We start from the raw sequence: 22,954 nt of genomic DNA, 5'->3' as shown, positions 1-22,954 counted from the left end.
AATGCAAGTGTTAATCAAATATTTAAAAGTCGGTTTCCTTGGTAGCCGTATTTGCAATTTGCAAATTATTTGGTCTTAAATGTCCTACCAACTGGATTGGAAAAAATATATATCTTAAATTAAATTACTTGTTAAAGTTACAAAGAAACAACGTATTTTAGACATATTTCAATGAGTAAATGATGATATAAACTACATGTATGTGGACAAACTTTATGTTGCCTTGACAACGCCTGGCCTGATTTAGTTTGATGTACCATGAAGCTAGCATGATTTAGCATGAAGCTAGCATTATTTACCACGAAGTTAACATGAAGCTAGGATGCCTTCGCATGATTTACCATGATTTAGCATGAAGTTAATATAAATCTAGCATGATCTAATGTGAAGCTAGCATGATTTTAGCATGAAGTTAATATGAAGCTAGCATAATTAGGGTGACTGTACGTGCCATTCTTCCCGGACACATCCCGTCCAGGATTTCGGTGCGTCTTCCGGAAGTCTTATTTGGTGATCGCATATGCCATTCAGTTTAAAACATAAGATATACAATCGTAGATTCATTCTTACCTTAAAATGTAACGGTTGCTTTTCTGTAATAATAATAATAATAATAATAATCCTCTATGACGTATGCGGTCGACAAATACGACTTCCGGAAGACGAACACAAAATCCTGGACGGGATGCATCCGGGAAGAACGACACGTATGGTCACCCTAAGCATGATCTAATGTGAAGCTAGCATGATTTAGCATGAAACTAGCTTGATTTACCATGAAGTAATGTGATGCTAAAATGATCTTATGTGAAGTTAGCATGAAGCTAGCATGAGTAAGCATGAAGTAATGTGATGTTAACATGATCTTATGTGAAGTTAGCATGAAGCTAGCATAATTTAGCATAAAGCTAGCATGATTTAGCATGAAGCCAGCATGATTTAGCATGAAGCTAGCATGATTTAGCATGAAGCTTGCATGATTTACCATGAAGTAATGTGACGGTAACATGATGTAACGCAGTGTTATTGCCTGCCTTGCGAGCGTCTTGCAGCCTGGAAAATTTTAATTTGTTGCTTGAGTTGCATGGCATTAAATAATACAAAAAGATCATGCAGTTATGCACTTTTTTGTTTTTTCTGCTTCGGATGCTAACTTTGTTAGAAAACCATACTCACTATATCAAGACGCACGTTGATACGTGTGCATGCAGCGCTTGCAAAGTGCAATTTTCATATGACATGAAAGTATTGTGAGATCAGACTGCTTGTTATGCTTTAGAATTGCTCTCGCGGCACAGTAATGTCACTCGTTCTGTGCAGCGCCACATAAAATTAAGAGAAAGATGGCCCCTTTTTGGGGGGCACTGCATACGCACATTATAACACTGCTTAGCATTAAGCATTAATCCTGTTTTTTTGTCATTAAGAGGAAATCATCTTGTCTCAGTTACAAAATTTGACAGCTAAATGATAAAGAATTATTCGTTCTTTTGTATTTATTTCATTTCATATTGTATGTTTGTGGATGAAAGAATGCTAAGCAGACATGCTATTTATGCCTTTATGTAATTTTTGATACTTTGTGGTAAAAGTGGCTCTTCTATTGACTTTGACCTATCAGTGTGTCTCCATGAAAAATGGTTGAAGCTAACGTGATTTATTGATTTAGCATGAAGCTAGCATATTTCATTATGAAGTTAACATGATTCATTATAAAACTATCATGATTTGGCATGAAGCTAGCATGATTTATTATGAAGCTAGCATGATTTAACATGAAGCTAGCATGATTAAGCATAAAGTTAATCTGCAATTTCAGATACAGATTAATACCTGCACACCTTCTTAGTCCCACAAATCTAGCCCAAAATCATCTCAGCGTTCAGTAAAACAAGACCCAAAGTAAGCCACAGATTTTAAAGTCCATGTAATGCATTTTTCCTGTTTTTGTTTGATTGCAATGATTGTATATGTTTTGAACTGAAATGTGATGATATAATATTATAACTAGGGTAGGACATGCTTTTATGCTTGCATATAATAAATGCATACCGTACTGTGCTACTTTTCCTGTGCCTCATCATATTCAGACATGTTTACCTCTACTTGCCCTGCTCGCATCGCACACAATTTTACCTGAAAATCAACTTAATTGAAATAATAACCACAGTTTTGCTATTTCCATATAAAAAGCTTGCATTGTACCTGTTTTAAATTGCACATGATTATCTGGTAATTAGTTGGTCAATAGCAAGTTCCCATTTAATTTGTGATAATGAACTTAATTATGAAACAATTTGATTAAATATTTTCAAGCAACTTTTAGCCTTTTAAATATTGTTTGTTCTTATCGACTGTATTATTGACGCGTGTGTTTTTATTACAGAAAGTGTGCACAAAATGTGGGATTGAGACTACAGGCAGTCAAAAAAGATCTCAGTGGCTTTGCAAGATCTGCAGTGAACAGAGAGAGGTAAAGCACCACGTTTCATCTATCTTTTTGTCATTTAAAAAAAAACTTTTTCAACTAGCAAACTTATTTTTGGTTCAACTTGTGAGCTCAGGGTTGTTATGCCAATGAGAAAATAACGGAAGTGCAGTCGGCCGCTCAGTTCAGTTCTCGTTTCAGTGCTTATATGCTAATACACAACCTCAACAGTGAACAAAGTTTTTTACACCCCCTTTGCTTTGTAAAGTTTCACTATTGGTGCTTGTTGTAACGTTAAAACATTTTGACATGCAACTTTAGTGTGTCTTTTACACATTTTTGAATGATACTACATTTATCAAAACTACAAAATAATCCAAATAAATCTATGGGATAATGTATGGACCAAATATGCTAAACAAATCAGAAATATATATTTTTAGAGGATTACTCCACTTTCATAAAAAAGAAATCATGATAATTTACTCACCCCAATGTCATCCAAAATGTAGTTAAAATGTTAAATGCAGTTTAAAATTGCAGTTTCAACGCAGATCCTAAACAAGGCATAAGGGTATTATCTAGTGAAACGATTGCCATTTTCGTCAAGAAAAATGAAAATATGCACTTTTTAAACAACTTCTTGTCTTGCACTAGCTGTGTCACGCGCCTAGTGCAAATGTAATTGACCAATTTTCTTAAATTATGAATAAAACGTATATGTATACATTTTAAATGTAATCTCTAATTTATTAATTCTTAATTTTATTTTCTAAATTTCTCAATACTGTCATCAGGGTCAATAGTTTCAGGTATATCAGGATTAACTGTGCACAGAAATGGAGAACTCATATCAAAGGAATCTTTTTGTAAGGAAGATTAATAAAACTGTTATTAATATGCTGTGTTTATATGTCTCGCGGTGCACATAAAATTATCTTCATTTAAATGTCTCACCATTAAGTTCATTGAACCAGATTAATTTAAGGCACCATGCACACTATGTAGGGGAGAGCGGGGCACAACCTAACGCTTTTTGTTTTTGGCTCAATCATTAAAAAATATTTGAGTTTGATTAATTATATTTTTACACAAGCAACACACACATCTCTGCTACAAATGAACGTTTGAAGTTTGTTACTAGTACTTACCATTCTTGGACAGTTACACCAAACGTGACAAAAGTGCAAACGTGACAACTTACCCCATAGGTGGGGTTAATTGTAACAGGCAGGGGGTTAGTTGTAACACTTGATAAAAATTAAGTTTGCAGGCAAATATTTCAATACTATTTTGTCTATGTACTTGAAGTGGATATTGTTTATATATCTGTCTATAATAGACAGCTATCCACACTGTATTCATTCATCCAGCCCTTTTCTAACAATAGTTCAATTATAAATGGATACAAATGTCTAAATATGTGAGAAAAAGCAGCACAATTATGACAAAACATTTTTTTTATATGTGACCCAGTTTGAAATAACCATACTAAAGTCTCAAAATCAAATTCTGAGATAATGAAAATCAAAGTCTGATTTTATTAATAATATTAATTATTAATGATATGAACAAAAATAAATTTGACACACAATTTTTGATAAGACAGGCACATTTATTTTGTTGCAAGCCAGCAATCATTCGAGTGTATCCTATTTAAAACAATGGCAAGAATTACGCCAACGTTAGCGGTTTTCATATCGTAAGTGCTGAGGGGTTAACGCAGCGTTACAATTAACCCCGCTTGGTGAAAAATTTTCAAGCCTACCAAAAAAGTTGCTAAGAGCTGCAGACATACTTCAAAATGATGCTACGTTTTATTCAACAAGACACTGATTAATATGACATAGCATTGGATTTGGTATCTTACACACCCAACTTAGAAACAGAAAAAAATATGATAAAAATTAGGGATGCACCGATAGGATTTTTTTGGGGGGCCGATACCAATTTAAACAGACAACTTCTGGCCGATGCCGATACCGATATTAAACACTTGTATACAATACTATACAGTTGGTCTATTAGCTAGTTTATTTCTGCATCAAATTATTTTTACTGAACATGGATTGGATCTAATGAATATTCAACTGACCAACATAATAAGAGAGGCACAAATTAAGCTAAAAAAATATATAATAAGACAGCATGACAACCTTCAAAGGTGGTTTTTGCTATTCAGCATTTATTTTATTAATGACATTAACTAATTTTTTACATATAATGAATTTCTTTATGCAGTTAATTAATAAACAATCGGTATCGGCCTTTCTCGTTCTATTGCCGATATGCCGATGGTTTCAAATTCATAAAAAATCTGCTGATAAATATCGGCGGCCGATACATCGGTGCATCACTAATAAAAATTTAAGTCCGTAAAAGTATAATGTAATGTAAACTTCTTGCAATGTATTCATCTAAGTTTAGCTCCAAAGGTAAACTGGTGAAAAACTTAGCAGCAGTACGAATATGGTCTTTGACAAAGGGTATGACACCAATAATGAGATATGTAATGAATGTTCACTGTAAGGTGATACAGGCCTTATTGTATGTTGTCAGGCTGTTGATGTTGTGTGTAACATTAATAAGAAAATCTCATCTGTCTTCAGAAGCTTTGCCTCTGAGCTTGTAGAAAAATTAAATCATTGCGTTTTAGTGTTGATTGGGTTGTTTGAGAATGTGCGTGTGAGGTGCAGGGTCATCCTGAATCGAGCAGATGAAAGACAAATCATTTAGGATTACAACTTCAGAAAGTTTAAAACCGGAGGCATTATAGTGTAGGCTGAAACATTAAATATGATCTTGTTAAATCATGCTGAGTACATTTTAAATAAAATGCAAATAGCTGATTCAAATGTAAATTTAAAAGCACAACCCAATTGCATGACCATTACTTCATGTAAAGCAGGCATTAATTTAAATATTTATCTTTATGATATGCCCATCCAACATTTTCCTTCAGAGCGGAGCATTAAAAGAAAAATATAAATGTGTAGTTCATTTTTCAATTTAACAAACCTGTGAAGTATTTGATGCACCGCTGTGCGTAAAATAAGCTCCATTTCTAACCCAGACCTGCCTGGGATCCTTCAAAATTTGATAGAGACTACATGTACATGACAGCTCCAGGCAAACTGTCTAATTCCAAATACAGCACTGAACAGGCTTATTGTCAAAATGACTGCTTCTTACTAGATGTGATTAGAGTTTTGACACGTCTTGTCAGCCGAGCACTCCAAGTTTGAGACTTGAAATCCCTTTTTTATTATTCAATATTGTTTTTCGTGACACGTAACACCATTTGCTCATATATGGCTTTGCTAACCTCTTCACTTAATTCCTTGAATTTCATTGAGATTTAAAGTGCACCTATTTCATTGCTAAAAACAACGTTATTTTGTGTATTTTGTATAATGCAATGTGTTTGCTTGGTTTTTGTTTAAAAAAACACATTATTGCCACATACCGTGCATTGTAGCTCCAGATATCCCTGTCTTCCTGAAACGCACTGATTTTGTACAAAACTCATTGATCTGAAAGCGCTGTGTCCCTGATTGGCCGGCTAATCTGTATGTTGTGATTGGCCTGAATACCTCAAACGTCAGCTGGATATGTGACACTCCTTACCATGTTTGAAAGATTTGGTTGCCAACAGGAGTTCACTAACAGGGTGAGTCAGAAAGGGGGAGGGATTATGATAATGTCGTTCTTGTCTACATCATCAATCTAAGGAAGTAAACGGTTGCCTACAATCCGTGTGTTTGTTGTAGTCCAAGAAAAGAGATTTGTGTTGGAGACGATAACTCACGTCATCGTTTACTTTGGATTTTGTACCTTTTCCATTCGTTAACGTGTACTAATACACACTTACACACCAAAGGATATGTAAAAACATGTATCGGACCATAGGGGCTCTTTAACTCTTTTTCACAAAAGTTTAATGCCTCCCGGATAATTCTCTTCTTTAAATATATACAGTAAACACACAATATATTATATAAAACAACAGAACTTATGCTTTCAGTTTCATCCTGCCTTCATTAGTTATCTTTTTATCAGAGGTGTAAAGAGTAGCTGAAAGCCATACTTGAGTAAAAGTACAAATTCCTTACTGAAAAAATTACTCCACTACAAGTTACAAGTCACCAATTTAAATACGACTTGAGTAAAAGTATTAAAGTAACCCAATTTAAAAGTACTCAAGTATTTTTACTCGTACTGAATGTTGGCTCAAAGATGCGCTAGTCCTCAACACAAAGAGACATTGTAGGTCTGGGCAGTGAAAACTAAGAAAGTTTATTTATGAGGTTTTATTTCCTAATATAGAAAAGAAATCAAACACCTCAAAATTTTGACCTGGCAGAACAAACACAGATTAAACATAGTCATAGTCTTTTGACTAAAATTTAATTAAGTTTTAGTCATATTTTTGTCATCTGAATTGATTTAGTTTTAGTCTAATTTTATTCAACTAAATGCCATGAGATTTTAGTCTAGAAATCTACATTAAATTTAATTTAGACCCATTTAATTTTAGTCTAGTGTCATTGTGTACTTGAATGTGCAATGCTGAAAAATATATAGCCTAACTTTGTTGTTAATTTCAACAATTATAATACTTTATTAAAATCTTGTTTACATTAGTTAATGCACTCTGAACTAACATGAACAAACAAATAAAGCTTAAATTTTTAACATTAACAAAGATGAATAAATAACATAGCTGCCAACTTCTGAGTTCAGCTTGGAGTGAGATTTTTTTTTTGAGGGGGGGGGGGTTGTGGTAATAATTTTTAAGTCCTTAACCAATTGATAATAGTGTGGATTTGAGCTATTTCTGTATAAAATAGTTGGAAAAACTGCGTAAAAATGGATTACAATACAAATCTAATCATATTTTACAAATTAAATTGAAATAAAAGCTTTTACTGAGTTTAAATGACTGAAATTAGAGTCTTTATTATTATTTCATACACTTCTATTATGCTTTCCTTCTGATAAAAGTGCCAAAAAAGTTCTTAAAATCTAATGAATAGGCTACTGGTCTCTGTAAAATGTATAACTGCAGATAACAGCAGCTTTGATTCAGTTTATCCACTGAGAAAGAAAAGCATAAAGTGATGATTTGTGATTGATTGGTGGTAGAGGGACTGTCACAATCAAATAAACCAAATGAGTACTTTATATTAAACTAAAGCAACAGATAATGTGCATGTCAAGACCATATAATTATATTTCGTATATATTATGTTTATAGATGTCAAATATCAATTGACTTTTTTCTCTTTTATTAAAAACTGTCACAGCAAACATCACACAGGCTTGTACTGATTACAGACATGCACACGCGGGTGTGGGTTGATTAAAATTGCTGTTTTCTGAGGGTATCTGCGTGCGCGGAATCCGGGCAGGTCTCTGCTTCTCATCCAGACCTTGACGCTTTGTGTGTTCGACTGGTGCGGCGCTGACTGATCGGCGTATGACATCAGAGTAACGCGAGAGCAAAGGTAAAGGCGGACCCTTTTATAACATTTCGAATTGCTCTCGCGGTACTCTGATGTCCTCGCTGCCGAACTTCCTGCGCAGCGCCACATAAAGTGAAATGCTCTTTGACTTTTTGCAGCAAAGTACCAGCAACATGAGAAGTGGTGGGACGCAAAAGACAGTGAAGGTACGATAAAATATAAAAGTGTCAGTACTGCGAGCACTGGTTTAGCTACTTACATCGTGCGTTGCTCTTTCACCATCGCGCAGCCGCGCACTCGCTCTGTAGTTTGTAGCTGGCGCTCCGGCATCTGTAAACAATAACTCCACCTTCTTTGATTTGATTGGCCTTCGCATCATTTTGACTTTGACGAGCGCTTTATGTTGATTGAGGCACGCCAGATAGAGATAGCTAGGCGTTTTACAGTAAGTACAATTAGGTATATTAGGCAATTATTTCATGACTTTTATTAAACTCAATGGGAATGTCAATGGTGGGCACGAGCCTGCGTGAGAAAATGGATGTGTGGCGTGAGAGCGTGAGAATTGGGTCAATTGCGGGTGTCTCACGGTGAATGCGTGAGAGTTGGCAGCTATGAAATAATGTAACAAATGTATTGCTCATGGTTTGTTCAAGTTGGTTAATACATTAACTACTGTTAACTAATGAACCTTATTGTAAAGTGTTACCAAATATTCTTATATAGGCCTATCCTAAAAAAGATATAATTTTAATATTTAAAAAAAATATTATAATGCATATTGAAAACGTGAAGTTGTTCATTTGAAAGATTAATTGTAAACACATGTAGTACGTAACACCACTATCTCACAAGTGCACTACATTTCTTCCGTCATGCATCCCTCTTTACAGTAAATACATTACAGCATGCTTGATTAAATGTGAGGACAGTGAAATTAACTTATTATCAATCTTATAATGAACTTAAGTTACTCGGGCAATCAGTACAGGACCTCGCTGGTTTATTTTGGCTTATATAGTAAGTTATATCAAGTTATGTACCAGCTCAGGTTAGCTGATAAGGTAGCATCAGAGTATATAAACATTTGTGCTTGCCTTTGATTTGCGGGATGACCCTCCTGCAATCGCGCATCACTTTTGTTTTGATTGTAGCATCACATGTTTAACAAAGGGTCCCTTGACTGAAGCAAATGTGATATGCATCCATATGTTTGCTCTTTATCTCTTCTCTCAGACCAGACGCGAACTTTTCTCTACAGTTTATGACATACGCAGCATGCAGATGTCCCGCTACGGAGGCTCAACGCAAGCCATTCAGCGTGTGACATCAAAGTACCGCGAGATCAGACTTCTCCATATGCATTTGATTCGCTCTCGCAGTACTTTGATTTCTACGATTGCTCTGCGCAGCGCCAAATGAAGTTGTGTGTGTGTGCGTGTAACCTCACGACCACAGATTCTATCCATCATCACTCTCTGACACTTTCGTCTCGTTTTTATTTGACGAATAAACAATGTAGCGAGTAACGTTAAGTGTCATTTCAAATGTAGTGGAGTAAAGAGTACAAATACCCAATCAAAAATGTAATTGAGTAGAGAGTAAAAGTTGCTTATATTTTTGATACTCAGTACAAGTACAAAGTAGCCCAAAAAATACTTAAGTACAGTAACGAAGTACATTTACTTGAGTACTTTACACCTCTGCTTTTTATCACCTCTCAAATATGGGTAGGTTTCTTCAAAAACAAAAAATTTTGAGCAAGAAGCTGAGATAATACAACTGTTTGCCCTAGGGCAGGGGTTCCCAAACTTTTTTTCCTGCGCACCCCCTTCTATGTCCCAACCGGGTTGGCGCACCCCCAATCCCCATTTAAAAAAAAATCCAAAAAAGCTTTATTTTCTCACCATAAATACTCATGTTTAATCATGCGCAAATAACCAAGGGCCGGTTGCACTAGCCGGACGTTAAGAAGTTGGGTGTAATAGTCCTACGTCGGGCTTAGCTACGTCCAACATTGTGAAAAATATTTACGCCTATTGCACCATCTGAAACTACGCTCAGCGTAGATGATGCGCGCCCCCGTGTATGCGTTTAACCACTGTGATATTTAGACGCCATTCGAGTTTACTATGGTAAAAAACGTACACTTACTGCCGTCAGCTAATAGATGACATATGAGAGGTTTCCTCATGTTTACCAGTGCGTCACGTGCAGACCCATCAAACACATTAACGAAAGCCTTTACTGTTCGCACAAAAGGTGTATAATAGTTTGCAGATTCATTATAACAGCTCAAGTTTCAAACAAAATTAAATGAAAGCTTTTAATAAGTTCTCTACAGTAAGTATTTATGTATTTTATTATATAATTCATTGGCGGTCTCTTTACCATGCATGAAAACACATTGCTCGCGTATCCTGTGCCCATGTCTCGTCACATTTCATTATTTCTATTTTTGCCATAAAAAAGTCTCTCTCTCTTGGTCCCTCTCCTCCTTCGTGACTAACAACTTTATCATAAGACGTCCCACACTTGACAGTTTCCCTGATTTCAGCCAGTTAAGCATATTTATAATATATATGGAATGAATGAAACGAGTTGGCACGCATATAGCGGCTGCAGTGCATAACAGAAGAGCAGTGCGTAGAAAAAGACAGCAGGTGTCTTCTACGTTTCTATCAAAAACGAATAAATTATAGTTTTTATTTAAAATAAAAGGATTACAAAGGAAATGTTTACTGTTCATTTTTTTTTTTATTTATTGTATGTAAAAATCCCACTTAAAGAAACAGACCGCCATTACATTTTTCCTCTCGCGCACCCCCTGGTGGCAGCTCGCGTACCCCTGGGGGTGCGCGTACCACACTTTGGGAATCCCTGCCCTAGGGCGATACTTACGGGTTTTATAATAACTTTATAACGAATAATTTTATAATAGCGGTATTGCGGATTGATGAGATAACTTGTCAATGGCGGGGAAAGGGTTAAAAACCACAAGAATGTGTAAAAAATTAACACATCCTTTGTTAAAAGCCCTATTCGGACGGGATTAGTTTTACAGGGGGACCTCTGAGAAAATCGTGCTTCTCAGAGGTCCTCTGTGTTTTTAATCCCGTCCGAATCGGCCATGTCTGTGTTTTTCTCTGATGACCTCCGTATGAATTCCAGAGCAATTTACCTACTGTTTTTCGCCGAACTCAGAGGTCCTCTGAGAAATTTAATCCCGTCCGGATGCAAATGTCTGTGTTTGCCCGCAATATCTTTTGAAAACGCGTTTCATTTCGTGTTTAGGCCACCGTGATCTGCCGTAAGGTCTTACTAATGCGCGTATATTGTATTTCCTGAGAACCTTTCATTCAGATATGGATGTTTTTACGCATTCGGCAAAATAAAATAATTAAATCAAGACGAGCTGAATATCAAACACTGTTAAGATTGGCCACTGTAATATCATTAACGTTATGAGAAACTCCGTTCAAAGTTCTTCAGCTCCGGAATGGTAATGTTGATTAATAAAGATAATACATTTTTATTAATCATTATTTCTTCATTTCTTTGGGTTTATTATAAGCAGACAGTTATATAAAACACGTATAGGCTAACGTTACTTTAGTAGGTTTTGTATATTTTGTTTTTTTAAATTAAAGTATTAAATTACATGTTTTGTCATATTTTTACATTTAAAGCAAATATTAAACATTACAAACACGCGTATCCAGAGCACGTGCTCTTCTGCAACGCCCAAATGCATGAAACAGACACTCCCATCTCTGGAATACCCTGCATCATTTTAATCCCGTCCGAATCAGTACATAAAATCACAGACGTCCTGGGGGACACGTTGAAACTCAAACGTTGTTTGGAAAACTAATCCCGTCCGAATAGTGCTAAAGTGTTCTTTCTGTTTACAGACATGATGTAATCACGCAAAGACGGATGACATTTTCAAATTTTTCTTGCGAAAACAGGCAAGAAAAATAATAAGTCATTATTAGAAGATTGCCATGCAAATTGGGGTAAGGTAAAAATGGGGCACTATTCAGTGCAAATATATAGCTAAAAAGTGCCAGGATGTTATTTAATATAATGCCCAATTTATGGTCCCGCATTGAGTTGAAAAATTGAACAACGCATGCATACTACTCAAGCGCTGTGATTGGTCCGCTAGAAGCCCTCTCGTCAGGTACGGTTCACAAAACCCTCGGTTCGGTTCATATCACGGTCCTATGGTCATGGTTCTCGGTTCAGTACGGTTCTTGTTGTTATTTTTTTTTCTTTAAATTTTTAACACTCCGGAAATGTATTATCTTATTAATGTATTAATTATCCATAATTTAGGATACAGTATTAAAAAAAGTTATATCATGTAATCATGCACAAACTGAATTTGACTTTAAGCACATTATTGGGACCATCTCTGAGGAAAGCCAGGTGAGATTTTGATAGAGCAAGAGGGAAGACATTGATGATTTCAACATGCTTTTCATTTATTTTGCAAAAAAGAGAATGTGTATTGCCATCTACATAAACTTTATGTGCATTTTTAGCACACAGAGATAACTTGCACTTATTAAAATGCCAACTTCAGTGTAGCTCTTAGATTTATCACTGAGAGGCTGCTTTAATACTGAGAGTTTATGTGGACGAGAGAGAAACATAACCTTTGCACCTGTAATATTTAAATCCGTCTCTTTTGTCCACTTTTGACCACTTCTGTCCTGTTTACTTTGAGGGGAAATTTCTGAAATAAGATCGCGCAACTTTCACACGCTAGCAAAATGAAATTACGCGGAAATCAGCCGCTTTAATTTTATCAATGAAAGGCTAAAAATAGCGCTGAATACGAAAAGACGTAAAACTTTCAGTACCTCAGATTAGATAAATGGTTGGAGAGAAGGCGATCTCCTGTGGCTGTTCGAGCACATTCAACCCATAGACTGCAGTTCAATCTATTGTTTTATTTCCGCTGTCATCATAAGTAACATGAAATAAAAATATGTTTCCACACACCAAACTTATACGACGCTGGCGCATCCTCCAACTGCGGGCAGACTTCCTTTTCTCTCCCACTTGCCATTTCTACACGTAACATAACCTGCAGTATTTATACTCCAAACCAGTCACCTCTTCTTTCGCGCGAAAGGGAAACACGCTATCTGAGGTCACATACAGGGAATGAGACTACATTGCGCATGCCATGAACCGTTGAACCGTGCGGCACACACGCGCTCCGAACCGAGACAAGCGAACCGAACGGTTCTGATTTTTTTCATGGACCGTGCCACCCCTACTGCTGGTCTTCTCAAATCATACACAATAAGCTTCTTCTACTTTTCTGGGTATACTGAAATTAAAAAAGTCATATACACCTAGGAACGCCTGAGGGTGAGTAAAATATGGGCTAATTTTAATTTCTGGCTGAACTATCCCTTTCATGGTTGAAGTATGAAGTTTAAAATATTAAGTTGAGCTGTAACACAGATTCAGAAACTGCAACTGAGAGCTTTTCTGGGATGCCATGAACTAAAATTGAACCCTGAGGCTAATAAGTGATCTCACTTAAAGTCACCGTCATCACTGTCTAGCTCTTGCTTCCTTCCTTCCTTCCTCCATCCTTCCTTCTTATCTGCTATTCACTGCTGCCATCGCTCAAGATTACCTGCTGGGCTTTAGGTGCAGAGCGGCAGTTAGGGAGCGTCTGACAACGCTCATCTGAAGCTAATTGCAGTGTGATTAGCGCTAAAGGTTTGTGGTTTAGCGGCTGTGACAGGAACAGCTTATAAAAGGAGACGGGGTCACTGAGCTCTGCGCCGGAGGGCAGGGTGTTATTTCTGCGACAAAGGCGATGAATGCTGTGAGGTAAATGGGAGATGCTGCAAACTCATATTTCTAAAGAACAGCGTCAATGCACTAAAGAGCACTTGCACCTGAATATAGGAGCAGAAACACTGAAAGATGATTTTGAAGGATAGTTCAGCCAAAAATGTTGTATTTATGCACTTGCCCAAAGCCTGTATTCTGTTAAAATAAAGCAGAAATATGAACTATAATTACATAATGTGATGAAAATCAAGTGTTTATTGTTGTTTATATGTCTGTGTGTTGTGCTTTAAAGAGCACCTATTGTCCGATTCACATTTTTACATTTCATTTGGTGTGTAAGTGTGTATTAGTACATGTTAACGATATACAAAAGGTACAAACCCCAAAGTAAACCATGACGCAAGTTATCGTCTCCAATATGAATTTATGTTCTTGGACTACAACAAACACACGGATTATAGGCAACAGTTTACTTCCTGGGATTGGTGATGTAGTAAAGACTGACATTATCATAATTCTTCCCGCTTCAGACTCACAGCCTGTAAGTTAACTCCTGCATTGTGAGCGAATCTTTCAAACACGGTAAGGAGCGTCACATTTCTGGCTAACGTCAGAGGTACAGAGTGAAATCTGGAGCTACAATCTGAGACAATGGTATCTCACTGCTAAGATATGGGGGACAGCGTACAACTCGCTGAGGGAGGAAACTATGGTAATGCAGGACTGTCAGTCAGTGGCCATGGGCGGGGCTTTATAAGTGTGACGTCACATTAACAAGAGAATCAAAACAGCACATCTAATGAGACTGCTTTGGTATAAAAAGCAGTAAAAATTGAGGAGTGGGTGGATTATTTTCATTTTATAAAACAGGCAGTTCTGGTTCTTCATTCTGATTGGTTGAAACGCGTTCTAAGCCGTGATAAAATACCCCGGTAAACCCACGGTTCAGACCGCATTACATAAGTATCACTGCGCCACTGTTGCTGCGTACTGTTTTATGAAAATAAACACCACAGCCTGCAATCATATTTTTAATTTGTATATAATTCCACAATTATGGTGATATCCAGATAAATGTCAATAAATATTGTTGAGTCATCGTATCAATAAAGAGAAAACGCTCCCTGAGGAGTTTCTACCTCAAATTCATATTTCCGCTATCCACTGGGTGGCGATCTTACCCAACTTAAACACTGATGCATTCACTCATCACTAAAAACACCGTCATGGCTCTGAATCTGATATCTTACAAAAGTTATTCCCAAAATTGGAATTATCTCAGTTTTTTGCTAAAAAATCTGAGAGGTGATAAGAGAACAAATGAAGGAAGGATGAAACTTTTTTTTGTTGTTGTTTGAAAGTGGATGGTCTGTTCTTTCATTTTATATTTTATTTTTATTTAAAGAAGATAATTTTTCTGTAAGTCATTAAACTAAAACTGGGTGGCAACTTAAAAAAAAAAAAAAAACGCTGACGTGAAATGAGTTAAGCATGCTTCCAAGCATATTTGATCATCACTTCAACAGTTGCACGAAATAAATGTTAATGTATAAATTATATGAATGTTGGTTTATAAAATAAACACCACAGTCTTAAATCATATTTTCATTGTGTCTTTGCTGCGTCTGTGTTGGCTGGGAACTGCGCTGTGTATCAGCCACACTTGAGTCTGAGGAACTACTTTGTTTGGCGGAAGAGTAATATTTTTACTAATATAATTACAACTTATTTGTGTTTTATTTTATAAAACCCCGCTAACGTCATGCATATGAAGTAACCGTTTTATAAAAGCAATAACCCCCGCGAAGCAATGGGGTTACAGTGCATTTTATAACAGCTAAGGGGGTTTTACTCTGCTTCGCGTCGTGCCTAACAACGCCCCTTAGCTGTTATTAAATGCACTGGTAACCCACTGCTTCTTGGGGCTTATTGCTTTAATAAGGTGGTTGTATTCACACACTGCCAACAAACGTTTATGTCCAAACACCTTGTAAAAGCATTGTCGTTTTATAGATTACAAGTGTTTGTACTAAAAATGTTCTTCATTTATATTCTTTATTGAATGGTTAGTGATGCATGTATCATATGTCAATGGAAGCAGTGTTGGGGATAACGAATTACAAGTAATGCGCATTACGTAATTATAATACTTTTCTGAAGTAACGAGTAAAGTAACGCATTACTTTTTAAATGTACACATTAATATTTGAGTTACTTTTTAAAAAAAAAATAATGCAAGTTACTTTTCTGTTTAATTAATTCAATTTAAAATAAAATTATGTACTGAATTAAACTGAACATATTAACGTAGAATTATGCACTCTGTGTGCCTGAGCGGGAACAGTTTGAGTCGGAGATGGCAGGTCTGAACTTGACATTTTTGCGATTTATAAAAAACACCTGCAAGGCCTGAAAGAGATCAAGCCTCAGTCAAGTAAGAAAAAGTAATGCAAAAGAAACTTAAAAGTAACGTTAGCATTACTTTCCATTAAAAGTAACTAAGTAATGCAATTAGTTACTTTTTTTAGCGAGTAACTTAATATAGTAATGCATTACTTTTAAAAGTAACTTTCCCCAACACTGATTGGAAGCAAACAAAGAGCTAATAGGGAACTCACGCCACTAGGCGGCCATCTTTGCAATGTCTTTGTGCAGTTATTTTAGTCATGCATACATACTCATTACAGATATATAGATATTTGAATTCTTCGTGGTATAGAAATTTAATTTTTGCCACCTTCTGGTATTCTGTTTTCTCTTTTTGAACAACTTCCATCACGTATCAGAAAATCACAGAGCTGATTATTGAGCTCCTACTCTGAATAAGTTCGTCCCACACAGATCTAGTCACTGGTGGTTTGCATTTATAAAGTAGTTTTTTATTACATCATGTGCTTTTGAAGACATTCTTGACTTGATTTCGAACAAAGTACCTTTTGATTGTATGCACACCACATCCACGGCTGATTTCAAAATATTTGAAATGTCTTACAGTTGTTTTGTAAGAAATGGAGGCACCTCTGTGTGTTTCTATTGCTTCTTCATTCACTTGAATGGATGGAGAAATTCTTTGACTAATCTAAATAATAGACCCACATAAAAGATGGTCAAATTAATGCAATATCTTAGGTTAGTGACGTGTAACATGTTTATTATGCCACAAAGCTTATCGCTGTTGCACAGACTGGGTTCGAACCAGAAAATGTGTAACGGGAACGCAAGTGATCTATTCAAAGATAGAAGTTGCCAAAATTCATTCTGCCATTACAGAAACTGTTTGCAATTTCCTCCAGCATTTGCCAAGCTTTCAGACATCAATTCAGGGCCGATTCAGTCTTAATACTCTGCATTTTCTTTCTGCCGAGCAGAGATTAGTGCAGTCTGCTTTTAACTCTTCATAAGGCACTGTGGTCAAATTGAAACCAAAGTAATCCAAAGCAAATGTTTTTGCCTGGAAGGTAGATCTGTAATATACTGTATGAAAAATATCACTTCAGTTAGAGTTATAATGCTGCCAAGTGCAGAGAGAGCTCATGCAAATTAAAAGGCATGCTGGGTAACGGATAGGACAGGCCCTGAAATCTCCTGCCGTCTAAATCTATACCGAGTGTGGGATTGGATTGATCTTCTCGGATCTCCTGGGAACAAATACAGCCCAGAGGCTAGATCTCTCATGCCAATGAAACAAATAGTTTAGTTCATTTGATTAGTCGGGGCTGGAGAGGAAGAGCCAGAGAGTTAGAGAAGTGCTGAGCGGTTTTTCAATGGTTTTAGGTGAATACCTAAAGATTAAAAAGTTTAAGGCTAGCATGGGAGATTATGAAAGACTTTTAAGTTGGTGGCATTTTTAAGGGTCCAAAATATTTTTTACACTTAAAAAAATAAAAATGTACTTGTTCATAATGTATCCATTTTTTTTCAGGTAGCAAATGACTCTGTCTTGCTGTGTTGTAATAGACTCTTATGAATCATTAATTTTGTAATCACCCTCATTTAGATCTGAATGGTGGCATGTGACCTGCTATTATGGAAATGCATGATAATATCATAATCATCACTAATGCAGTTATTTATAGACGTCTGTAATCTAAAATCGCATCAGAATGGGCTGTTTTCTGACTTTCTGTTTGTGTAATCAGAATGTCTTGTTACACACAACTAAATCTTTTAAATATTAAACATTGTAATTTGTTAAACACAATGGCATAATTAACCATAAAATAATTAGATTAGAAAGGATTCATTGCTGCAAATGAAACCCCTGAACAATGCATGTTAAAATAGTTTAATTAATGATATAATGAGCTACGACTCTACGAACTTTGACCTTTAGGAATATTGTAAACCAAGTTGCAGGCTAATTTTTTCTCGTTGATAAAAACCCCCAAAAGAAATTTTTTTGGGGTATTCCGTGTTTTTCAAAGGCTGAATATGAAATGTTCAGATGTAAAACCCTTTACGTCTGGCATGTTTTTATCAGGCTCCCTTTCTCAGTGCATGCTAAGTGCAGTTTTTTTTGTGCAAAAATCCACTTTTTGGACAAGACATAGTTAGGGCTACCGCGATGGTACTGCACCAATTCCCCGCAGTGGTTATCGAATGTGTGTGTGTGTGTGTGTGTGTGTGTGTGTGTGCATACACTTTCTGGTGCGTGTGATGCATATAAGCTTATGCATACATATATTTACAATAAAAATGTAAATGAGAATCAGATATTTGCTTTTTAACAAACAGGCATGTTTATTAGAGATGGTACGATAAATCGTGCGTTCTGCTTGCTATTCTTCTCAATGAATTATGGTAAAATGCTGCTACATCCAAAAGCCAGAGGGCGCTCTTGTGCAGCAACTCAATATGTGCCGCAGAAGAAGAACCATTACACATGCAGTTCCACAAAATGGCTATAAACATATTCTTCAAACCTTTTGAGGTATTTCCATGATAATAAAGAATATATTTAATAATTTTGTTTGACGAGTGTTGCTTTTTTAAATGCATGTTATAAACGACTCAAACTCAACCGTGATTTTAGGTTGATAAGGACTTCCTATCAAAAAGCCATGATACATGAAAGAGCTGTGCATAATATCGCCTTAGCGATTCAGAATCGATTTCGGACAGTTATACAGTGTATGTCACGATTTATCGTTACACCCCTAGTGTTCATAGGCGCCAATTTTTTTCCCCGCCAATGGGTTCTCGTCACAAGATCAAGTAATGCTTAGGTTCCTTAGCAATGGCAGACGCTCCAGAGCGTCCAAGCGCTTGGAAAAAAAAGGATGAATGCAGCCAGTCACATTTCTCATCTGGTTTTAGATATGAAATGTAAAGCCCCACTTATTCAGATTATTCTGCCGAATTTTTAATTCAAGTAAAATTACTCAAGCATATGTGCTTGGCCGTTTTGGTGGGTCCTCGAGCCTGGTGCACCCACAGGATCGGCACTTATATTCTTAAAACGAATGTGTTAAAATAACACATCTTGTGTCTAGTTAAGGACAACACATTAAATGTATTTAATGTGTTATGCTGTGTTCACACCAGCCGCGGTAGAGGTGTGAAGAGTGAGTGATTTCAATGTTAAGTCAATGTGAAGACGCGTTGACGTTTGTCTGAAGGTCTCGCGGCGCGAATGAGGCGTTTAGTGCAATGCGGTAGATACCTCATTCGTGCGTCTAGTTCGTGGGAATGGCGCGAATTAAGCGTTGCCATGGGAAACGCACAAGTTGACATTTTTTTACTCTGGCGGAAAAGCAAGTCGTGGGAACCAATCAGGAGCTTGCTCTAGTAGTGACGTGATTACAGAAGAGTCGCAGAAGCCCATCCCATGACGCGAGTTTCCGTGTGAATGTCTTGATGACTAAAATTTCGCGCGCGGATTTCACGCGTGAATGAAGCAAGGAAACTCAAAATGTTCAAGGGGCAAACTAGATGTGGTAGACACGAATTTGACACCTGAAACGCTGCTGGTGTGAACCCATAGTAATGACGCGTTTTGCGCGAATTGAGCATTTCGAGCGTTGACACGTGTTTCGCGGGAATCTCTTGCAAGTTGAAAAATCTGAACTTTCGCACCTCGTTAACCAATCATGAGCTTGCTCTAGTAGTGACATGAGTACAGGAAGCGAGGTCCGGACCTCGGGAACCTCAATGGTAGGTACGGCCATGCCTACCTTTCTAAAACAACCTCTCTAGTGCAAGGAAATGGCAGAGCTGCGCGTATTACAAGCTCATGTATGAGGAAGAGTCCAATTGGCGCTTGAAAAGTGGTAGAAGTTGAAAAATTCTCAACAAGCAACGGCAGTGACCCAACGTTGACTGATCCACCATTCAGTTCGGCAATGAATGAAAACTCCAATTAAAAATAAAAGAGAAGCATTAACGTTTTCGCCCCATGTGAATGTACCGTAAGTGAATGCTAGATGCAGTTTTTTTTTTTGCAAAAATCCTTTTCTTGGACAAGACATAGTTAGTATCGTCTATCGGCACAAACCTATCTGATACAGAGTTGAGCTAATGACTAACTGTATGACTAACTGTATTTCACCTGGTGGGAGAAGATTTGATCAACTTTTCAATGCCTCACTGATAGTGGGATAGCTGATCTGACTCTTGTCCTATAATGTGAAACGTATTATCGCAAGCCGGCTAACCTCTGCACCACAAACCTGGGTCTGGTTGACACGCTCTGCTCCTGTGCGGTCTAATGAAGTTCTGGTTGATTTGTGCCGGAGCACAGGGCCAAGCAGAGGTTCTGGTCACCATTGGTTGCGTGCCCACAAGCCACAAAAACTAATTTCACGAAATGCTGCCTTCCCCGTACAAATTAGGGATGCTATCACAAGGCTAATTAAAATGCCAAGAGGAAATTGTTCATTGTGATTTGCCTTTCATTTCATTCATCATATTCCAAATCTGTCAGATGCAAAAAGAAAGCAAGCTCTCACCAGCATAATGTGTACTGTGGATTGCGATGGCGGTTTTAATTGAAATCGACAGTAGTATGGTTAGCAGGTGTATCATGAAATGTTAAATGATTTGGCCTCTGATCTGTGCTTCTGAATGAAAAGAGCAGACCAGGATATTTATAGCTGATGGGTCGTTGTGGCCACACCCCTATTTCTCATTCTAGCCAACGAGATTATTTTAGTCAGGGGGGATGGATCACAGCACCATATATTGGACATTTATGCAAAGTCGTTTTGCTTTCACATTACACCATATGGACATTAGGGCTGTCACTTTTGTGAAAAAATCATTTTCGATTTTTAATATATAAGTGTTCATTGAATCGATTGTAAAATCGATTTTCCATGTCTAAAAAAGACGTTTCCATTTTCAACGCCAAATAACAGACAAATGTAAAGAGAGCGCCTGAAACGCACAAGTCAGCAATATTTCTTATTCATTGTCATTAAGTTTCGTGCAGAATAAAAAACAGCAACAGTAGTGCAACATTCTCAAAAAAAAATATGCAGAGTGGACTGCTGCCATAAATGAAAAACATTACTGCGGGCTTCAACCGGCTGCTTTTATGATTTAGGCAATTCAAAAATTATTTTAAATAATGATTCGATCCATTTCAAACAACTGTTCAAAAATGAAACTTTAAATAGACTTACTTGAAGTTGAGAACATGCTGTGTATTTTTTTATTAAACGTAACCGACACTTAGGCGGCACTAGGCAGGCATAATGAAATGCGCAAAAAGAATAGGGCCATTACAAATTATTGGTCAGGAAAAAAAGTCGATCAACATTTTAGGGGTCAAGAGCAGAGCGCTTTTCATTCACTATATGTCCATCTGTTGAGAAGACGCACTCGGACCGCACTGATGTCCCAGGGAAACTCGGGTAACGTACTTCGTTGCCAGCTGCGTATTTCGTACTGCCAATCTTCCATCACAAAAGCGGGTTGCTGTCAGCTCGCAAGGGTGGCTCCTTGTCATAACTCCTTCATCTCCTGTAAGGTCACAATTTCGACGCTCTCTCGTGTTGCACATGTTTATTGACGTTGTCCTCCATTTTCTTTGCAAAACATTAGATGCAGCGATTGAAAGCGTGAAACTATAGGTGCGTAAAATTGCTGGGTATTTTCTGTCTAGCTTTCGCACACCTACTGCACTTTCGGAATTATTTATTTTCTTTTTCTGCTTGTTTGTGAGTTTTGTTACATCTATATTTTTAACTGTTTAATTCTTTTAAAATTAATAGTGTACATATTTGGTTAAAATCGATTGCCTATTTTCGTTTTCGAAACTTTTTTTGGTTGGTCCGATCGATTGTGCAATCGATTTTCGAACGAAAAGTGACAGCCCTAATGGACATGATTGAATGTTGGGCAGTCATATAACATAGAGTCATTTAATTAGCCATATAAAAAGCCATGTGCTTCCTAATCACAATAAAATTTGTGTACCCAGTCACATTTTATCTCGTGCTCAGATTGAAGTTCATTGCTTTTCATTAAAATGATTGATTATATTATAATACAATACAATATGATTATATCATATTAATATAATCCTGGTGGCAGTATAAAGCGTGGCATTAATCTGGCGGTTTTAGGGACTATAAAATATGGAAATGGGTGTTGTGTATAATTGTAAGTGCCCAAAATGTGTAGTTTTTGTTCATATCTTAATTTTTCTTCTGTTATATAATCGTATAAATAATCGTGGCTTGCTACAGATAGTAAATTGACTGGTTTGTGCTGCCCCTCTATGGAGCGCCCAATGTAAACTGTCGCTTTCTTGCCCGCCAAGCCCCGATATGTCACGTGTCTGAAAACGATCGATTGTGTTTATGGGTAAGTGACAAAAACTGTTTACCAAGATGAGAAATTCAAAAATCTTTAAAAGAAACTTGTTTTAAAAGCATGTATTCGGTTTATTTCAATGCACATATGTATTTATTTTAATTTTATGCAATAAAAAATACATTTGCACCAATTTTATGAAAGTTAAGACTGAATGGACCTGAAAATGTCAAAAGGTGTAACCGCTAATTGTGCCAAAGAATGAGAAATATAAAATATTTTATCCACCTTGATGCCATGCAAGCGTAATCATAAAAAAATCATTTTAAAATATAATTTTAGTAGTTATTTCTAAATGTAAATTTTTATGCGATTTTGTAATATTTGTTCTGACATGCTGAAAAAGCTCTGTTTTCTAAATAATCTTTGACAAATTATGTAAGAATGTATTTAAAAAATGTATATTACAGTAGATGAT

The 22,954-nt window shown here is 36.7% G+C and overlaps 1 protein-coding gene across 5 annotated transcripts in view; it reads left to right on the top strand.

Annotated features, from left to right (window-relative positions):
- The window catches only part of doc2b (double C2-like domains, beta), a 276,973-nt gene that overhangs the window by 18,173 nt on the left and 235,846 nt on the right, over window positions 1-22,954 (top strand). For all 5 annotated transcript variants that reach the window (XM_065284219.2, XM_065284218.2, XM_065284217.2 and 2 more), the window contains one exon: window positions 2,387-2,473. In XM_065284219.2, the coding sequence (XP_065140291.1) occupies window positions 2,387-2,473 (87 nt within the window). The remainder of the gene's footprint in view (window positions 1-2,386; window positions 2,474-22,954) is intronic.

This window comes from Paramisgurnus dabryanus, chromosome 5 (assembly GCF_030506205.2).
Source record: "Paramisgurnus dabryanus chromosome 5, PD_genome_1.1, whole genome shotgun sequence".
Lineage (NCBI taxonomy): Eukaryota > Metazoa > Chordata > Actinopteri > Cypriniformes > Cobitidae > Paramisgurnus > Paramisgurnus dabryanus.
The sequence above is the reverse complement of the archived record's forward strand: the minus strand, read 5'-3'. Positions and strand labels throughout refer to the sequence as shown.